At 41.4% G+C, this 19,497-nt stretch overlaps 1 protein-coding gene across 3 annotated transcripts; it reads right to left on the reverse strand.

Annotated features, from left to right (window-relative positions):
• Positions 1 to 11,672, reverse strand: ZNF615 (zinc finger protein 615). 3 transcript variants are annotated; one of them, XM_025367420.1, is made up of 6 exons: positions 11,593 to 11,672; positions 10,437 to 10,474; positions 6,553 to 6,756; positions 5,020 to 5,146; positions 4,657 to 4,752; positions 1 to 3,497 (listed from the first exon to the last, which is right to left on the reverse strand). In XM_025367420.1, exons 3-6 carry the CDS (start codon positions 6,565 to 6,567, stop codon positions 1,540 to 1,542), a joined length of 2,196 nt encoding a protein of 731 aa, XP_025223205.1. In that variant the 5' UTR covers positions 6,568 to 6,756; positions 10,437 to 10,474; positions 11,593 to 11,672; the 3' UTR covers positions 1 to 1,539. The 3 variants fall into 3 exon arrangements, with proteins under 3 accessions (XP_025223205.1, XP_025223204.1, XP_025223202.1); XM_025367419.1 differs by lacking the exon at positions 10,437 to 10,474; XM_025367417.1 differs by lacking the exons at positions 6,553 to 6,756; positions 10,437 to 10,474.
• Between the last annotated feature and the right edge of the window lie 7,825 nt (positions 11,673 to 19,497).

Raw genomic sequence — 19,497 nt, forward strand, 5'->3', positions numbered from 1 at the left:
TGTGCACAAATGTTCATATGATTTTTATTTGTAAAAATAAGAAAAACTGGAAACAACCCTAAAGTCCTTCAGTGGGTGAATAAACAAATTGTGGTATATTCATATCATAGATTATTAGTCACCAATAAAAAAAAAATGATACACAAAACAATTTGGTTGGATTTCAGGTTAATTTGCTTTAGGTCAAATAGCCAATACCAAAAGGGTACATGCTGTATGATTCCATTTTTATAACATGCTACTAATGACAAAACTAAAGATGAAAAGATTTCTGATTGCTAAGGGTTAGGGTTGAGGAGAGGTTGTGACTATAAAAAGGGAGCATGAGGGAGTTTGCACTGATGCAAAATTCTGAATCTTGATTGTGGAGGTGGTGACATGAATCAATATATGTGGTAAGATTTCTTAAAGCTACATATAAAAACCAAACAAAAATGCACGCATGTTAAAACTGGTGATTTCCAAATAAATTCTGTAGTTAACAGTATTGTAACAATTTCACTTTCCTGTATTTGGTAATGAACTATGCTTATGTAAGGTGTTATCTTTGGAAGAAGCTGGGTTAAGCGCATTCAAGAATCCTGGGATATTTTGGTAAGATTTTGTGAATCTAAACTTATTTCAAAATAAAAACTTACACATCTTATTTATATTAATTTCATAACACCTGATGTTACTTATAAACTTAAACACATTCAAGTATGTTCAATTACACTTATGAATTGAATATACTCTATCCAGTTTCATTCTGAAGTACTTCAGTTATTCTGAAATAAGACAAACTTAGAACTAAAGAAATGAAGGAGTTAATCATATAACAAAATGAGGCAGGCAAAAAATATTCCTATATTGTATACAATATTAAATTTTAATTCATGATTAGAGGAAGTCACAATTTAAAATGTATAAAATCAGTGACAAGGCAACTAGGAATATGGCTCAAGGTATCCTGTTCCCAAATGCACATGAGGCTATTATCTTCTAAGGTTATAATTGTGACAGAAAGCTCTCATCCATCATTTTGTCAAGGCTTCTTTCTTGCATTAAGTTATCTGACATTTTCCTGAAAGTCTTGTACATTGACTGTTTTCATAAGTTATTTTCTGCATTATTTCCTGGCACATGATGAGGCAAAACATTTTATTGAAAACCCTGCCATATTCACTGCCAGAGGAAAGTATTTCTCCAGTGTGAACTCTCTCAATCTACTGAGGTTTTATTTTTGGGCAAAGACTTCCCTATAATTATTACATTTCCACCAATTAGTAGTTTATTCATGATCTATGATCACTTCTGAGGGGGTTTATCCTCCCACCAAAGGCTTTCATAGTCTTCCACATTCATAGGGTTTTTCTCAGTATACAATTTTTAGACATAATGTCCTAAGATATTTTCTCAAATGTTTTGTACTGTTTTCTCTGACACAAAATATGAGGTAATTGATCACTAAACAAACAAACATAGTCTGCATTCACGAAATTACTCTTCTTTGCAGATATCTTGAGGGCCTACATTTGGCAAGAGGCTTTCCCAAAATGACTACCTGTGAATTCTCTTGTGTTTAACAAGGATAGACAAGTGGGCAAAAGCTTTCCCACAATCGCTACATCCATAGGGCCTCTCTCCTGTATGTTTTCTTTGATGAACATTGAGCCCTGACTTTGTAGTGAAGGCTTTCTCGCAGTCACTGCATTTGTATGGTTTCTCTCCCGTGTGAATTCTCTGATGTGTAATAAGATCATTTTTGCGCAAAGAGAATTTTCCACATTCAGTGCATGCAAAGGAAGTCTTTCCTGTGTGAAATCGCTGATGTTGTATGAGGCATGTCTTCTTCCTGAAGGTTTTATCACATTCATTGCATTTGTATGGCTTCTCTCCAGTATGAGTTTGCTGATGTATACCAAGAGTACTCTTCATGGTGAAGCCCTTTCCACATTCATTGCATATATAAGGTTTCTCCCCAGTATGAGTTCGCTGATGTGCAATGAGCATGCTTTTGCCAGTTAAGCCTTTGCCACATTCACTGCATACATAGGGTTTCTCTCCTGTATGAGTGCGCCGATGTACATTGAGATGACTCTTCTCAGTGAAGCCTTTTCCACACTCATTGCAAATATAAGGTTTCTCTCCTGTATGAGTTCGTTGATGTCCCATTAGCCGGATCTTTGCTGGAAAGCCTTTTCCACACTCACCACATACATAGGGTTTTTCTCCAGTATGAGTTCGTTGATGCACAATAAGGCGGCTCTTCACAGTGAAACCTTTTCCACAATCATTGCATGTATATGGCTTCTCTGCAGTATGAGTTCGTTGATGTACAATGAGGTCACTCTTCATGGTGAAACCTTTTCGACATTCGGTGCATACATAGGGTTTCTCTCCAGTATGTGTTCGCTGATGTCTGATGAGTGGGCTCTTTAAGGCAAAGCCCTTTCCACACTCATTGCATTTATAAGGTTTCTCTCCAGTATGAGTTCGTTGATGTACCATGAGACAGTGCTTCATTGAAAAGCCTTTTCCACATTCACCGCATGTATATAATTTCTCTTCTGTATGAGTTTGCTGATGTGTGATAAGACTGTTCTTCAAGGTGAAGCCTTTGCCACATTTATTGCATATAAAGGGTTTCTCACCAGTATGAGTTCGATGATGTGCAGTAAGACGCCTCTTCTCAATGAAGCCTTTTCCACATTCACTACATATATAAGGTTTTTCTCCTGTATGAGTTTTCTGATGTGTAGTGAGACTGAACTTTGTAGAGAAGGCCTTCCCACATACACTGCATCCATGGGGTTTCTCTCCTGTATGAGTTCGTTGATGATAAATGAGCCGACACTTCTTGATGAAGGCTTTCCCACATTCACTACATGTGTAAGGTTTCTCTCCCATATGAGTTTTCTGATGTATATTGAGCTGTGATTTCTTGAGGAACGTTTTGTCACATTCAGTGCATTCATAATGTTTCAGTCCTGTATGAGTTCTCTGATGGTCCATTAGCCTGGATTTTCTGGAGAAAGCTTTCCCACATATACTGCATACATGAGGTTTTTCTCCAGTGTGAACTCTCTGATGATCAATAAACTGAGACAACTTGAGGAAGGCTTCCCCACATTCACTGCATACATGGGCATTCTCTATGTCATGAGTTCTCTGTTGCTTAACGACCTGGGACTTATTAATAGGTTTTGCAATTGCAGGAAACTTCATTTCAGTATAAAATTGTTTATGGTTAGCATGAAAAAGGGATTTCCCATCTCCATTAAACTCAGCAGAGTTCTTTAGGCCAGAGCTCCTTTTCTGGTTTTCAAAACTTAAATTTGATTTTGAAGGTTTTTCATGTAAGTCAAAGGTATCAGGATCTTGCTTCAGCAGGAGATGACTTTTGTTCTGATTAACACTATTTCCAAACATATTCTGTTCATGGCATTGTTTCACACTCTTCTGAATACTTTGATTTTGCAAGTGATGCTGCAAAGGATCATCAATTTTCCTGATTTCTAGGAAAGAAGAGAACAGTCAATCACTCCATCTTCTTGCTTTGAAATAAACTATTTAAACTATTTTTAAAAACTGCCATGGTGTGAGGTGACTCTTTAGTGAAAACCCTATTTTATTTATTTGTTTTTTGTGTGTAAGCAATAAAGCTTTTTAATAACCTGGGTGCAGGCATACTGAGTCTGAAACTAGGTGCAAGCTTTCAGGCTGAGGTGGGAGGATCGCTTGAGCCCAGGAGGTCAAGGCTGCAGTGAGCCTGGGTGACAGATGAGACCTTGTTTCCAAAAAAAAAAAAAAGTATGGAGAAACTCAGTATTCAGTATAGGAGGAATAAGAGAACTTAAGAACCACATAGATGCCAATTAGAGACCAGGTTATCATGGGCACAGCATCCAGAGTGGAGAAAATGAGGGAATAATGATTCCCAGAGTGGCAATAATGAAGGAAAATTATTATTTTCCTACTAGGGCAGGAAGATACAGTAGGCAGAAAAAAGTCATGAGTGCAAAGGTCTCTCTTTCTGGAGAGTCCTGGAAAGTGGAATTTCATAGCAAGAGAGGTAATACACAAGCAGAGACAGAGTGACAGTGGACGAGAAAAAGCAGATTTGAAAATCCTAAGAAGATAATTATGTAGACAAAAACAAGATGTGTATAAAATAAACAAAGATGAAATCTCAAGGAAAAAAAAGTGGGGGCCGGGCCTGGTGGCTCACGCCTCTAATCTCAGCACTTTGGGAGGCCAAGGCAGGCAGATCATGAGGTCAAGAGATCAAGACCAATATGGTGAAACCCCATTTCTACTAAAAATACAAAAATTAGCTGAGCATGGTGGCATGTGCCTGTAGTCCCAGTTACTCGGGAGGCTGAGGCAGGAGAATCCCTTGAACCCGGGAGGCAGAGGTTGCAGTGAGCCAAGATCGTGCCACTGCACTCTAGCCTGGTGACAGAGCGAGTCTCCATTTAAAAAAAAAAAAAAGAAAGAAAGAAAGAAAGTGGGGCATATTTTCCATACTACAACAAAAAAGAGCTCTTCCTGGGAAGAAGGAGTCATGGAGGGGCTGTTGCTGTGTCTTCAGATGCCCTCACTGCTTTGACGTCTGCTCTGTGTGAGCAGAACATGATGTCTGTGGCTGTCCACCTGGCTGGTCCTCTCACCCACCACAACAGATTCGAGTGTAGATTTCATCTTCTGTTGTGCAAGGTTCTTCTCCTTGTTCCAACTTGGATAGTGCATCTGGTTTGCTGGCTTGATACCCTGTTCATGGGAAATGACAGAAAATTTAGACAAATCGAATGGGGCTGGCAATGTTGAAAAAGGAGAATGTTACATTTTAAGAACTACACAGGTGTCAAGTCTGTAACATCAAGGCTTTTCTGTCACAAGAAGGTAGATTATACTCTCTTGTGTGGGGCGAGAGAATGATGTGAGAATCCACCACTTCAGAGTACTGCAGGTAAGCAGCTGAGAAAGGAAGGCCACTGACTGGGCACCATCTGAGTGACACAGGGCAGCTGTCCTCACCCACTGCCACCAGGTTGCTGTAGTTCTCCAACATCACGTCCCGGTACAGGTCCTTCTGAGCAGGGCTCAGGAACTGCCACTCCTCCCAGGTGAAGTCCACAGCCACATCCTCCAGTGTTAGGGATTCCTATAATAACACACTCCTGTTTAATGAAGTGATATTCTTTTGCTGATAGGAAAAGAATGTCAAGGAAGTCATTCTGCTCATTTTCCCCATATAGGAAGCTGGTGGGGTTTTTTCCTCAGTACATTGTGACAGAATAAGAATCCTAGTAAAATATTCTGTAATTGTGCAGTCATCCATTCATTCAACAACATTGAAAGTCAAAGAAATGTCTGTAATACACAGCTATCCAATCCTCTTGCCAGTGAAAGAACATCTATAATATATAGCATCTATTTCCCAATACCAAACTAGTTATAAGTATATGCTAGTTACAAGTAGATGAATAATACAGATTCTTAAATTCACTATGAGCTTTCAGGCCAATATCAAACTCTGTAATGAAGACATGGCAGATGCCAGTATCACCAGATAATGCATACTAAATAACTATGGTTAATATAGTTAACCATATTATTATTTTATTCTGAATGAAATAAAAGAAACTATATAAAACATGTATAAAGCACAAAGATTATTAGATGATTAAGCAAATTTATTTTTTTGTTTGCTTGTTTTGTTTTTTTGAGATGGAGTCTCACTCTGTTGCCCAGGCTGGAGTGCAGTGGCACAATCTCAGCTCACTGCAACCTCTGCCTCCCAGGTTCAAGCAATTGTCCTGCCTCAGCCTCCCTAGTAGCTGGGATTACAGGCACATGCCACCACATCTGGCTGTTTTTTGTATTTTTAGTAGACATGAGGTTTTGCCATGTTGGCCAGGCTGGTCTCATACTCCTGACCTCAGGTGATCCACCCACCTCAGCCTTCCAAAGTGCTGGGATTACAGGCGTGAGCCACAGCGCCCGGCCATGATTAAGCAAATTTGGGAAAAAAAAAAAATCCTTAGAATATATATGTAGACACATGTATCCACACAAATTCATATGTATGTGTACGTTATTAGACAGCATTAATAACATTAAATACAATGAAGAAACAGCTACAAGAAATCTACTTTTGCATTTATGAGAAGGCTGCAGTTAAGAACACCAACTACCACAACACCTTTGTGAAGAACTATCAAAGATGTATGTGAGTCTCAGAATTATATGCCACGAAACATTAACATCCCTCAAGAAACTGGACTGCTTTCTCACAGCTGATGTAACTTACTATGATCCTCTTGTATAGCTGTCAGAGATACTAGAGGCAAATTTACAGCCAATGTAACCTACGGGGTCCCACACAGTCACAAATTTCAACATGAATCATGTACTACGAATCCTATATCCCTGATCCTTCTTTGCCCAGATTTCTCCAGGTCCCGATTATTTCCAATTTATACTTTTCTGATTAATTACCTTGATTTTTACAAGACTCTAAAAATACAATGGAGAATAAAGGAAGGAATAAAACAAACCAAAAGTCACCTGGGCCTGCATCATTGTCTCCTAAATTTGGGAAATGACTGCTAACTTGGATGTTCTGTATTTGTCTCTTCTGAATCAGCTCTAAATTTCTGTTCAGAAACTTCAATCGCCAATCAAGGATGTCCCCAGCAATGATGACACCCAAGTCTTGAAAACTCTGCCTCCTTCCTTCACTTGATTTCTCCTGTTCTCAGCACCTGTGGGCTGAAGAGCAAATTACTCTGAGTGGTACATTCTTTTTAGGCCCAGATGTTGTCACTGTTCCTATATGCTCACCTTAAATCAAGGCCCCCAAATAGCTGTCTATCCTTTTATTTAGTGCTCCAGAAGCTTTTATATCTGGGCTAGTAAAACATAATATTCTGAGTATAGGGGAGGTACAGCACCCTTCCATATAAAGTTGACATAGTACGATTACTGCTAGTAAGTGAAAGAGAATGGGCCGGGCGCGGTGGCTCAAGCCTGTAATCCCAGCACTTTGGGAGGCCGAGACGGGCGGATCACGAGGTCAGGAGATCAAGACCATCCTGGCGAACACGGTGAAACCCCGTCTCTACTAAAAAATACAAAAAACTAGCCGGGCGAGGTGGCGGGCGCCTGCAGTCCCAGCTACTCGGGAGGCTGAGGCAGGAGAATGGCGTAAACCCGGGAGGCGGAGCTTGCAGTGAGCTGAGATCCGGCCACTGCACTCCAGCCTGGGCGACAGAGCGAAACTCCGTCTCAAAAAAAAAAAAAAAAAAAGAAAGAAAAAAAAAGAGAATGTGGGAAAAAGAATCATCACACGTGATGCCCAGCAGGAGGGCAATCTTCAGGCAGATCAGTTTTAGGAAAGAGGTCACACAAACAGCTAAGATGCATACATTTTGTCTTTAAAACCATGTATACCCATCTACCTTTTCCAGAGGTCTTTTGACATTCTAGGATGCATATACTGTAATTTGAGAACATTGTCCTAAGCAATTGATAAGCACTATCTTATTTAAATTATTCATTACCATCCACATCTTTAACTTTTTTTTTTTTTTGAGACGGAATCTTGCTCACTCCATCGCCCAGGCTGGAGTGAGTAAGACTCCAGTGGTATGATCTCTGTTCAATGCAACCTCCATCTTCTGGGTTCAAGCAATTCTCCTGCTTCAGCCGCCCGAGTAGCTGGGATTACAGGTGCATGCTACCATGCCCAGCTAATTTTTGTATTTTTAGCAGAAACAGGGTTTCACCAAGTTGGCTAGGCTGGTCTTGAACTCCTGACCTCAAGTGATCCACCCATCTCGGCCTCCCAAAGTGCTGGGATTACAGGCGTGAGCCACTGCACCCGGCCGCCATGCACATCTTGATACTTGCAAAGTATTATAAATGTATAAAGGATACTCAGCAAAAATATCCTTGAGGAATTACATATTACAACAAATCCTAATGGATATTCTTCAAGCAAAAGAAAGATGACTCCAGTGCAAGCAGAGGAGCAAGGTCTGAAGAGCAACAAAATGGTAAGTAAGTAATAAAATCTAAATCAGCATTGACTGGAAAAACTTCCTGAAGTTTTAACATATATAGTGTTAAAATATTCCATAAGAACATATAAAGTAGGAAGATGGCAAACGAAAAAGTATTTTAAGATGTCTGCATAGCAGAAGAATAAAAAATACTAATTACCATAACATTAACAAATAAGTTTATATGTTATTCGTAATCAATAGTGTCAGCAATAAAACTAATTAAAAAAAAATTATTTCCACATTAAAAGAGAGGTCTATGGTTTCCATGGCAGCTACTCAACTCTAGCTCAAAAATGCCCATATACAAAAAAAATGGACTAATGATTGTGGCCAGGTCCCAACAAAACTTTATTAACAGAAACAGGCGCTGGGAGATTTAGTCCCTGGGCTCTAGTTGCCCAACTGTGAATTAGTGCAGAAAAGCCATATCGTCACCTAAATCAACAGTCAGTAATATAGTATCCAGGACCTGAACCACCAATAAAGTCTTATGGGAACACAGCTAGATGCATTCCATGACATCTCGTCTCAGACTATTGTCACATTACAATGGCAGAGTTGACAATTTGGGTCTAGAATGCTACTCAGTAGAATGCGGTATAAAAAATCATCAAAGATGACTTCTGAATATAAGGGGCAAATTATCAGTATTTGCCTAAAATGTCTGTATTCCGTTAGTCAGGTGGCTGGATACAAAATTTAAATAGAAAAATCTTATATCCTCCTAAAGCATATACAGATCAAGAGTCAGTATTAAGAGCAGAATAATTCTGGGAATAATTTAACATTCTATTGAAAATTGCCAGTAAAGGTACCCCTGGTAACCCAAAACCCCATTTCTAGAACTTTCTGAAAAGGTAATATTGGCAAAAGTGTGCTATCTGACAGGTCATTTTTACTTTCTTCACTGGATTTTTCATGGGGAAAACTATTTTACGTCCGAAAAATATTAGCATTCTACACTTAAAATAAAATTGCTGATGGTAGCTCAGTAATATAAGTTTATGGCTTTAAATGTTTTCATTAACAGAAAAAAGAGAAACAAGGCAGGAGAAAGGGAGAGAAAAAATGAATACATGTACAAATTTTACAAAAGACAAAACCATAAATAATCCTCAGAAATAACCGTGGAGAAAAATGTTTAACTCCTCTTTTGGCCAACAAGGAAAGAGACACAAGTTATGCCAATCACACAATGAGCAAGAAGCAGAATCAGGACTGAAAATTCAGGTTTGTTTCACTTCAAAATCCACTTTTACTCCACTTTATACCTAACCAAAATTATCTGTAAATCAGATGCTTCCTTATTAAGTAAATAAAGAAAGCAATTAAAAGACTATTAGTGGCCGGGCATGGTGGCTCACGCCTGTAATCCCAGCACTTCAGGAGGCCGAGGCGGGCGGATCACAAGGTCAGGAGATCAAGACCATCCTGGCTAACACAGTGAAACTCTGTCTCTACTAAAATTACAAAAAAATTGGCCGGGCATGGTGGCGGGTGCCTGTAGTCCTAGCTACTTGGGAGGCTGAGGCAGGAGAATGGCATGAACCCAGGAGGCAGAGCTTGCAGTGAGCCGAGACAGCACCACTGCACTTCAGACTGGGTGACACAGTGAGACTCTATCTCAAAAGAAAAAAAAAAAAAGGCTATTAGTAGAATAATTCTAATTGATCATATACAGAATTATTTAGAGGAATGGTACTTATGTCTGTAACTTACTTTGAAATATACCAAAATCGACAACAAATAAGGAATGATTCACAAACAGAGGAATGGATGAATACTTAGAAAACCAGTAGAGCTGATCTAATACAATGTTAATGGTAAAAGCTAGGTGGTAGACATACTGGTAGTAACCTCAAACTTCTTTCAATATTTCCATAGGTTCAAAAATTTTCACATAAAAATATGTTAGGCAGAGAGAAAAATATTGTAATACTAAGAATTAAGTAAGATGACCAATTATAAAGTAAATATTTAAAATTAATTTATCTTTTGTTATAAATTATAAGGAAAGGGGAGTCAGAAGGCAATACACTGCAATAAAAGTAATAGTCTAGATTGAAGATTAAAGGCAGGAAAAACAAAATTCGTGGATAAATGGATAACCATAAAACGTTCCTAAAAATGATACCTAAACATTTTAAAACATTTCACTTCTATCCAATCGTATGCATAAACTTAATGTGAATGCACTTATAGTACCACCGGCTCAAACAGTAAAAACAACTTGTAAATGTTTATTACATAACATAAAGCGAAAAAGAAAATAGTACCATTTATGTAATTTATCTGAATTATGAATATTAAGCACATAACATACACGTCTAAAACTGAAATATTCTAAAAATTTGACAAAGGTTATCTTTGAGTAACCGAGCTTACCATGGCAGAGATGTTATATTACTTGTGTCAGAAAGAACCTGAAAAGAAATATCCAAGAGGAAGACACTGGTAACTTGCAGGACAAAGGGTAGAAGCCGCATCTTAAATATAAAACATACTACTTTTAGCCGGGCGCGGTGGCTCACGCCTGTAATCCCAGCACTTTGGGAGGCCGAGGCGGGCGGATCACAAGGTCAGGAGATCGAGACCACGGTGAAACCTCGTCTCTACTAAAAATACAAAAAATTAGCCGGGCGCGGTTGTGGGCGCCTGTAGTCCCAGCTACTCGGGAGGCTGAGGCAGGAGAATGGCGGGAACCCGGGAGGCGGAGCTTGCAGTGAGCTGAGATCCGGCCACTGCACTCCAGCCTGGGCGACAGAGCGAGACTCCGTCTCAAAAAAAAAAAAAACATACTACTTTTAGGTATGCTAGATGATTGATCTCGCCAAAAACTTCCATTTCCGAGGATTCATCACCAAAGGGTGATGGAGGGTGCCAAAGGGGATTTAAAAACCAGTCGTGGAGAAGGGTCTTGGGCAGAAGGGGAATGCTAACGAGCATCAATTCTGTTCCAGCAGCCAGGACTGGGGCTCAACCCACCACCTGCCATGGATCCCAGGCCTCCAGAGTTGCAGCGCACATCGGAATCTGTAGCGCTACCACCACCGTCACTCGGATTAATTCCAAAACCTGGATCAGAAACTTCCATACCTTAACCCCCAAGACAGTTCCTCAATCATTTAGTCCCAAACAAACCTGAACCAGAAACCGATTCGCTGAGAAAACAAACCCTGCAGTTCGCAATCACTGAGCCCCCGCCAAAGGACAACAGCAAAGACAACAGAATGTGACTTGGGCACTCAGTAGCTGATCTCTACAGATCTTTAACCACAAACCACACGAGGACCCTGTGACTGGTCCCAGAGGCACCCCGATCACACACACACACACACACACACACACCCATCACGGACCCCTTATAGTTCCCCTGCGATAGGAATCGCACCCACGCTAAGCTCCTGAAAGAATTCCACTGGCGTCGCCAAACGCTGGCGCCGACAGATACCGGTCCGTCACCACTGTCGACGAACACGCCCGCCCACGGACAGAATTTCCTCCCCCGTCACCACAGCGACCGCCCAGTGACTGAACTTACTTCCCAGAACTTGGTCGGCTCTGGCCTCATCTCTCGGCCTCCTCACTGCCTACGGAGGGTAGGAGGCGTTCCCAACGTTTGCGCAGATGCAAGATGGCCGCGCCCTCGTCGCCGTGGGGGCCGCCATCTTTGAGTATCTGACGTACACAAGGCAAAGGGGCCGTTTTGGCGCTGGTGACCGGAGGTGACCGGGAAAATGAAAGGGCACTGAAACTGTCCCATATCCTGGCACCTCAACCCTTCATAAGTACGGTTCCATATACAGAACCTCCAGTTTACACAAGACAAAAATGGCGTGGAGGTAAACCCCTTTCACCGGCTGAATAGAAGGCTAAGATGGCCGCGACGTTTACACTTTGTACTAAGGTTAGGAAACAGTTCCTTGTGAGGGGAAAGGAGAACCGGCCGAGAAGGGACGCCTCCGCCCTTTGGCCGGATTTCTAGCAGAAAGTGGCTTGAAGCGCCTTTTGAATGCAGAAGAGGGCTGCTAGCTACGCTGACGGAACAGGGGTAGCAGTCACAAACTAGGTAATGAAAACGGTTGGAACGTGCCAAATTTATGTTGGGTGAAAGGCATGGGTAAAAGCCAGAAAGTATAGTTCCCAAGGCGGAGGGGAGAGCCTGGGACCCAGGTGGAGCCAAATATGAGGGCAGGAGTCAGGAGAAGTGGCCAGAAATTAAGGGAACAGGACCACTTCAGGGAGAAGGAAAGGTTGGATAAGAGGCTGGGCACGGTGGCTCACGTCGGTAATCCCAGCACTTTGGGAGGCCAAGGTGGGCGGATCACCCGAGGTCGGGAGTTCGAGACGAGCCTGACCAACATGGAGAAACCCTGTCTACTAAAAATACAAACTTAGCCAGGCATGGTGGTGCATGCATGTAATCCCAGCTACTCGGGAGGCTGAGGCAGGAGAATCGCTTGAACCCAGGAGGCGGAGGTTGCTGTGGGCCGAGATGGCGTCATTGCACTCCAGCCTGGGCAACAGGAGGGAAACTCCTTCGGGGGAGGGGAGGGGGGGGGGGTGGGAAGGAAAAAAGAAAAGAAAGGTTAAGAAAGAGATCATATTATACTACGTGTGCCAACTGCGAATAGTATCCGCAAAGTCATGGTAATGCTGAACTGTAAATATAAATCCAACCAAACCTCGTGTATTAGAAGAATAAGGGAAAGGAAATGCCTGTGTGAATTTGTGTGTGTGATACAGATACCAGTATATGAATATACAGAGAAATTATCAAACTAAAGTCCATGTTCCATTTCCTATTCTCACCTTCTTCTCATCGTCGGTATATGATATTTTTTTCTTTTCTTTTTTTTTTTTTTTTTTTTTTTTTTGTCTCTCTTTTGAGGCAAGGTCCACTCTGTTGCCCAGTCTAGAGTGCCTGGGGAGATCACAACTCACTGTAACTTGGAACTCCTAGGCTCCTGAGTAGCTGGGACTGCAGGTGGGCGCCACCACACCTGGCTAATTTTTAAATTTTCTGTAGAGACGGAGGTCTCACTGTGTTGCCCAGCTGGTCTTGAACTGGCATCAAGCAGTCTTCCCACTTCATCCTCCAAAAGTGCTGGGATTACAGGTGTGAGCCACTTCACCCTTCACATGACCTATAAAGAGATCTGAAAAAGAAATAAAAAAGATGGGCGCGGTGGCTCACGCCTGTAATCCTAACACTTTTGGGAGGCCTAAGCGGGAGGATTGCCTGAGCTCAGGAGTTTGAGACCAGCTTGGCCAACATGGTGAAACCCCATATCTACTAAAAATACAAAAAAAAAAAAAAAAATTAGCTGGGCGTGGTGTCCCAGGCCTGTAGTCCCATTTAGGAAGGCTGAGGCCCGAGAATCGCTTGAACCGGGAGGCGGAGGTTGCACGAGAATCGCTTGAACCCCCGAGGCGGAGATTGCAGTGAGCCAAGATAACTGCCACTGCACTCCAGCCTGAGAGACAGAGCGAGACTCTTGTGTCAAAAAAATAAAAATAAGGAAAAGATGATCAACTTAAAAGCTCCCTAAAATTTCCTATAAATAGCTGAAGGAAATAAACAGGACACATTTTTTTAGTGTAAATGATCCTAAAAAATTTTTAAAATACCAGTTTTACTAATATTCAAACAAATGCAAAGTAAAAGTGAAATATAAATGTTTTAACCCTTATTAAGATTCTTAAAGATTGAATGACAAATCATATTTAGAATATAAGGCCATGGAACAAAGGCATTCTGTTATGCTAAGCCTCTTTAAGTCTTCTTTTTCTGCATGTTAGGTAATAATGTTGTCTATCACATGCAACTTTAAATGAAGTATTATCATACTTGTCATAATTCAAAGTTCTTAAGCATTACATTATTTCTAGGTATAGGATTGTGTTTCTATATAAATTAGTAAAATGTTTTTGTAGTACAGTCTGTTGTTACCCAGTTTAAACTTTTCCTTTTCTCTGAGCCATGAATTTTAAGAATTGATTCAATAGAACTTTTCTTTGTGAGAACAAATATGTGCAAGGATATTTATGGTGTTGATCTAACATGTATAAGGAAATAATTTTGTGGTTATTGCATTAATTTATTTTTACATCCCTATATTCACATCTTTGGATAGTATTCCCCATAGTGATTGACCACTGTGTCCAATAGGACAGTAGCAAGCGTAACACAAGCAGAGGTGAGAAATAAGCTTGCTCATCGAGGCTTGCTTGTCTCTTGGAGATCTTCTAACACATTGTGATAAAGCCCAGACTAGCCTCTTGTTGACTGTGTAAATAAAGCCCTCATCCATTCCAGCAGAAGCCCAAATATGTGAAAACAACTGTTTAGACCATGCAGCCCCAGTCAAAATCCAACACTAGAGCCTCCAGCCCAGCAGTCCCAATTGTTATTAAACTCTGTGGACAGGCATAATGCCATGAGTGGGTGGGAGTCACCTAATCTGCCATCCAAGTGCGTATCCCTGCTCCTAGCCAAGCAGGACTTGCCAGCTTAGGCGGTGTCCAAGTAGAGAGGGGCCCTCACTCTTGGATCACCGTAAGAGGTGAGACAGTAGGGTCTGCAGGACGTTGGAAAAGTCCGGCGTGCCTTACTCTCTAGGGCCACCTGGCAAGGCTACAGCTGTCTACAAACAGTGATCTCTGCCTGAGGGGGCCCCTTGAGCAGAGGATGCCCAAGGTCTTGGGAACCCACCGCTTGCGCTAGATTTAATGACTACCCTGCTGGGTTTTGAACTTGTATGGAGCCTGTATTCCCTTTCTTGAGGCTTTCTCCCTTTTGGAAGGGGAATGTTTACCCAATGTCTGTACCCCCATTGTATCTTGGAAGCAAATAACTTTTGATTTTACAGGCTCATAGGTAGAAGAGATGTGCCTTGTCTCAGATAAGATTTTGGACTTTTGAGTTAATGCTGGAATGAGTTAAGACTTTGAGGGACTCTTAGGAAGGCATGATGGTATTTTGCAATGTGAGGACATGAGATTTGTGGGGGAGGGGGACCAGAGGCTGAATGATATAGTTTGGATATTTGTTCCTGCCCAAATCTCACATTGAAATGTAATCCCCAATGTCAGCTGGGCGTGGTGGCTCACGCCTGTAATCCCAGCACTTTGGGAGGCCAAGGTGGGCAGATCACAAGGCCAAGAGATCAAGACCATTCTGGTTAACATGGTGAAACCCCGTCTCTACTAAAAATAAAAAATAAAAAAAAAAATTAGCTGGATGTGGTGGCACACGCCTGTAGTCCCAGCTACTTGGGAGGCTGAGGCAGAATGGCATGAACCTGGGAGGTGGAGCTTCCAGTGAGCCAAGATCATGCCACTGCACTCCAGCCTGGGTGACAGAGGGAGACTGTCTCAACAAAAAAAAAAAAAAAAAAAGAAATGTAATCCCCAATGTTCAAGGTGGGGCCTGGTGGGAGGTGTTTCAGTCATGGGGGCAGATCCCTCATGGCTTGATGCTGCCCTTGCAATAGTGAGTGAGTACTAGCAAAACCTAGCTATTTGAGTGTGCAGCACCTACGCCCTCCACTCTTACTCCTGCTCCCTCTTCACCTTCCACCATGATTGTAAGCTTCCTGAGGTCTCCGCAGGACAAGATGCCAGTGCTGTGTTTCCTGTACAGCCTAGAATCATGAGCCAATTAAACCTCTTTTCTTATAAATTATCCAGCCTCAAGTATTTATTTATAGCAATGCAAGAATGGCCTAAAACATGCTGTCTCTACCAAAAAAAAAAAAAAAAAGCCAGGCATGATGGTGCACACACATAGTCCCACCTACTTGGGAGACTGAGGCAGGAGGAACACTTGAACCCAGGAGTTTGAGGCTGCAGTGAGCTATAATTTGCACCACTGCACTCCAGCCTAGGCAACAGAGACTCTTTTTTTTGGTTTTTGTTTTGAGACAGAGCCTTACTCCGTCACCCAGGCCTGGAGTGCAGTGGCAGGATCTCAGCTCACTGCAACCTCTGCCTCCCAGGTTCAAGTGATTCCTGCCTCAGCCTCCCAAGTAGTTGGGATTACAGGCGCCAACTGTAGAGCATCCGATCCTGTCGCTGTTCGGGGCGCCACTATGTAACCCACACAGACCTGGGGGACTGAAAAAAGTGGGGGAAATGGGAATAAAAGAGACAAAAGAGTGTATTTGGAAGAAGGGATCAGGGGGCACCTTGCCTCTAGTGGACAAGGGCCCTGAGCTTTACACAGCCCTCTGTATTTATTAGGCAAAAGAGAGATAGTGAAAAGGGGGGGTGGAAGAAGAGGTCAGCTGCTCGGTCCAGAGTAGGGTTTGCAAGACGGCATTCTCTAGATGGCCCAGTGGATAACCTCAAGGAGCTTGGCACTAGGAAGCAATTGCCCTCAGCAAAACTTCTGGCAGTGGAAACAGTCGAGAGTTTGCCCACATCCTGCATTCATGATAAACAGTTTGCTGTTTGATCACATAGCCTCCAGTGGAATGCTGAGTTGGTCACATCCCACGGGCCTTCAGCTCCCAACAGCCCACCACCAGGCCCAGCTAATTTTTTGTGTGTGTTTTTAGTAGAGACAGGGTTTCACCATGTTGGCCAGGCTGGTCTTGAACTTCTGACCTCAAGTGATCCGCCTGCCTTGGCCTCTCAAGAGACCCTATCTCTTAAAAAAGAAAAAAAAAGAGGTTAAGATTGTAAATCCTAAAAAAAAAAAAATCAAAAGCAAAATCCTGTATGTAGATTTCACAGCATCTTTATTTATAACACTTAAAACCAGGAAAACAGTGCAAATATCTCTCATAGGTGAATGGATAAACAAACTAGTACATCAAATATGTATACTACTCTCTAATATAAACAACTTTCATCTGGTTAGATACATGGTGGTAAAAAAATAATAAAACAATTATTCATCAACTCATATAAACCTTAGGAGTAATTTGCTGAGTGACAAAAATGCCAAAAGCTTACATACTCTCTATCAATAAAAATTTATATAACTTATTTATATAAAATTTACAAAAACCATTTACAAAAACAACTTTATTTTTATCACATTCATGAAATGATGAAAATTATACTGACAGGAGAAAAGTGGTTGGCAGAGTTAGGTTTGGATGGAGTGTAAGCATAAAAAGGTAGCATGAGGAAGTTTGTGTTCATTAAATAGTTTTATGTGGTTGCAGTGGTTACACGAATCTATACATGTAATACAACTTCTTAGAATACAAACTAAGAAAGAATCATGTAAAACTTAGTCAAATCCCAAATAAGATTAGTTTACTTTATGGTATCCTACCAATGTTGTTTTTTCTGGTTTTGATAATTATGGTTATGTAGGATGTTTTTCCTAGAAGTTGGTTGAAGGATACTAGCAAAGCCTCTAGATTAGTTTGGCAATTTCTTTTGAGTTCAAATTTATTTAAGTTGAAGGTGGTTTTATAAACTGATCATCTGTATAATCTTAGTCAAGCAAGTCCAAATATGTTGTTAATATATTTAACATATTCAGTTTCTTTTTAAACTACTTCAGTTTGCTTAATGGACTATTAAGCTTAGAGCCAAAGACAGGAAAAGAGCTAATCATAATATGGGGTGGTTCTGGGGTATTTTCTGACACCAATAAATTATCTAATTCCCCCACACCAACTGGGTGTTCTACAAGTCAATTCTGACACCAACTTCTGCAGGTTAGTGCAGGCTCCACAAGTTAAGGGGCTGAGTCCAAACTGCCCCCACATCAGACGCCACTCACAAGGACAACCTGCAGTTCTGAATGGTGATAAATTCCGAGTTCCCACTACCCCTACTCAGGTTTGATAATTTGCTACAGGGCTCACAAAACTCAAGAAAACAGTGTACTTTGTTTTACTGGTTATAAAGGATGCAAATCAACACTCAAATGAAGAGGTACATAGAGTAAAGCCTAAAAAGGGTTCCCCTAATCTTAGGAGTCGCTATCCCTGTGAAGTTGGGGGTACACCACCCTCCTGGGCTATTTGGAGTTCTCTTAATCTCATTGTCTAATCTCATCTCCAGCCCCCCCCCCCCCCCCTTCCAGGAGGTGGGAGAAATGGGCACAAAGTTTCCATCCTCTAGTTAACTTGATCTTCCTAGGGAACAGCCCCATTCAGAGGCTGTCTAGGCACCAACCATAAGTCACCTCAGTAGTATAATCAGGTGTAATTAAAAGGGCAGTGCTATGAATAACAACAACAGCAAAAACCAACCAAACAAACAAAAAAAACCCACTCCTATCACTCATGAAATTCTAAGGGTTTTAGGAGCTCTGTGCCAGGAACCAGGAACAAAGACCAAATGTATTTATTATACCACAATTTTACAAAACAGTAAAAATAAACAGTAATGAGACACAGTATATTATGGAATCATTGGCAAGGCAACTAGAAATGAGGATTAAGGTATCCTGTCTGAAAATACACACCAGGTGTATTAGCTGATGTTTAAGGTTATACTTATTAAGTACTCAAATATTCATCATTTTCACCACATTTCATGCCTTCATGAGCTCTTGATATTTTGCTAAAGGTGTTCCACATTTATTTGATAGCATGTTCGGAACAATTTTACTTTCTATGTGATCTCCTGACAAATGATGAAGCTGAGTGCGTCACTGAAATCCTACCATTAATACTGTCACCTTAAAGTTATTCTCCAGTGTAAACGCTGACACTCACCGAGGTCATATTTCTGAGTAAAGGCTTTGTCATGGTCATCATGTTTCTATCAACAATAAGCTCACTTACATTGAAATCTATGATGACACCGATAATAAAGTCTATCTTTCCACAGACTTTTCCTAGTCTCTGCATTCACAGAATTTATCTCTGTATACTTTTCAGACATATGAGCAGAAATTATTGCTCAAAACATCTCCACATTAATATAGTTTATTCAACATGTTTTCATTGACAGAAAATATGAGGTAAAAGACCACTGAAGGCACTACCTTATTTACTGTATTCATCAAGTTGATCTCTAGGGCAAATTATTTTAACTCCTGAGGACAGACACACATCTGTCAACAGGCCGCACCATGTTTATGTTCCAATTGGCTAGAAACACACTGATGTTTAATGAAGTCTGAGTTGCCACAAAAGGCATTTCCATAGTCACTGCACTAGTAGGGTTTTCTTTTTTTTTTTTTTGAGACTGAGTTTCGCTCTGTCACCTAGGCTGGAGTACAGTGGCGTGGTCTCGGCTCACTGCAAGCTCTGCCTCCTGGGTTCACACCATTCTCCTGCCTCAGCCTCCCTAGTAGCTGGGACTACAGGCACCCGCCACCATGCCTGGCTAATTTTCTGTATTTTTAGTGCAGATGGGGTTTCACTGTGTTAGCCAGGATGGTCTTGATCTCCTGACCTTGTGATCCACCTGCCTCGGCCTCCCAAAGTGCTGGGATTACTGGCGTGGGCCACCGTGCCTGGCCTCACTG

Source organism: Theropithecus gelada, chromosome 19 (assembly GCF_003255815.1).
Source record: "Theropithecus gelada isolate Dixy chromosome 19, Tgel_1.0, whole genome shotgun sequence".
Taxonomy (NCBI): Eukaryota; Metazoa; Chordata; class Mammalia; order Primates; family Cercopithecidae; genus Theropithecus; species Theropithecus gelada.

Coding starts and splice junctions, on each gene's coding strand:
- ZNF615 (XM_025367417.1), bottom strand. CDS start 11,622: ATGAGGCCAGAGCCGACCAAGTTCTGGGAA. Junction 4,753..5,019: donor CAGCAACCTGGTGGCAGTGG/GTGAGGACAGCT, acceptor TCCCATGAACAG/GGTATCAAGCCAGCAAACCA. Junction 3,498..4,656: donor CTACACTCGAATCTGTTGTG/GTGGGTGAGAGG, acceptor CTTCTTTCCTAG/AAATCAGGAAAATTGATGAT.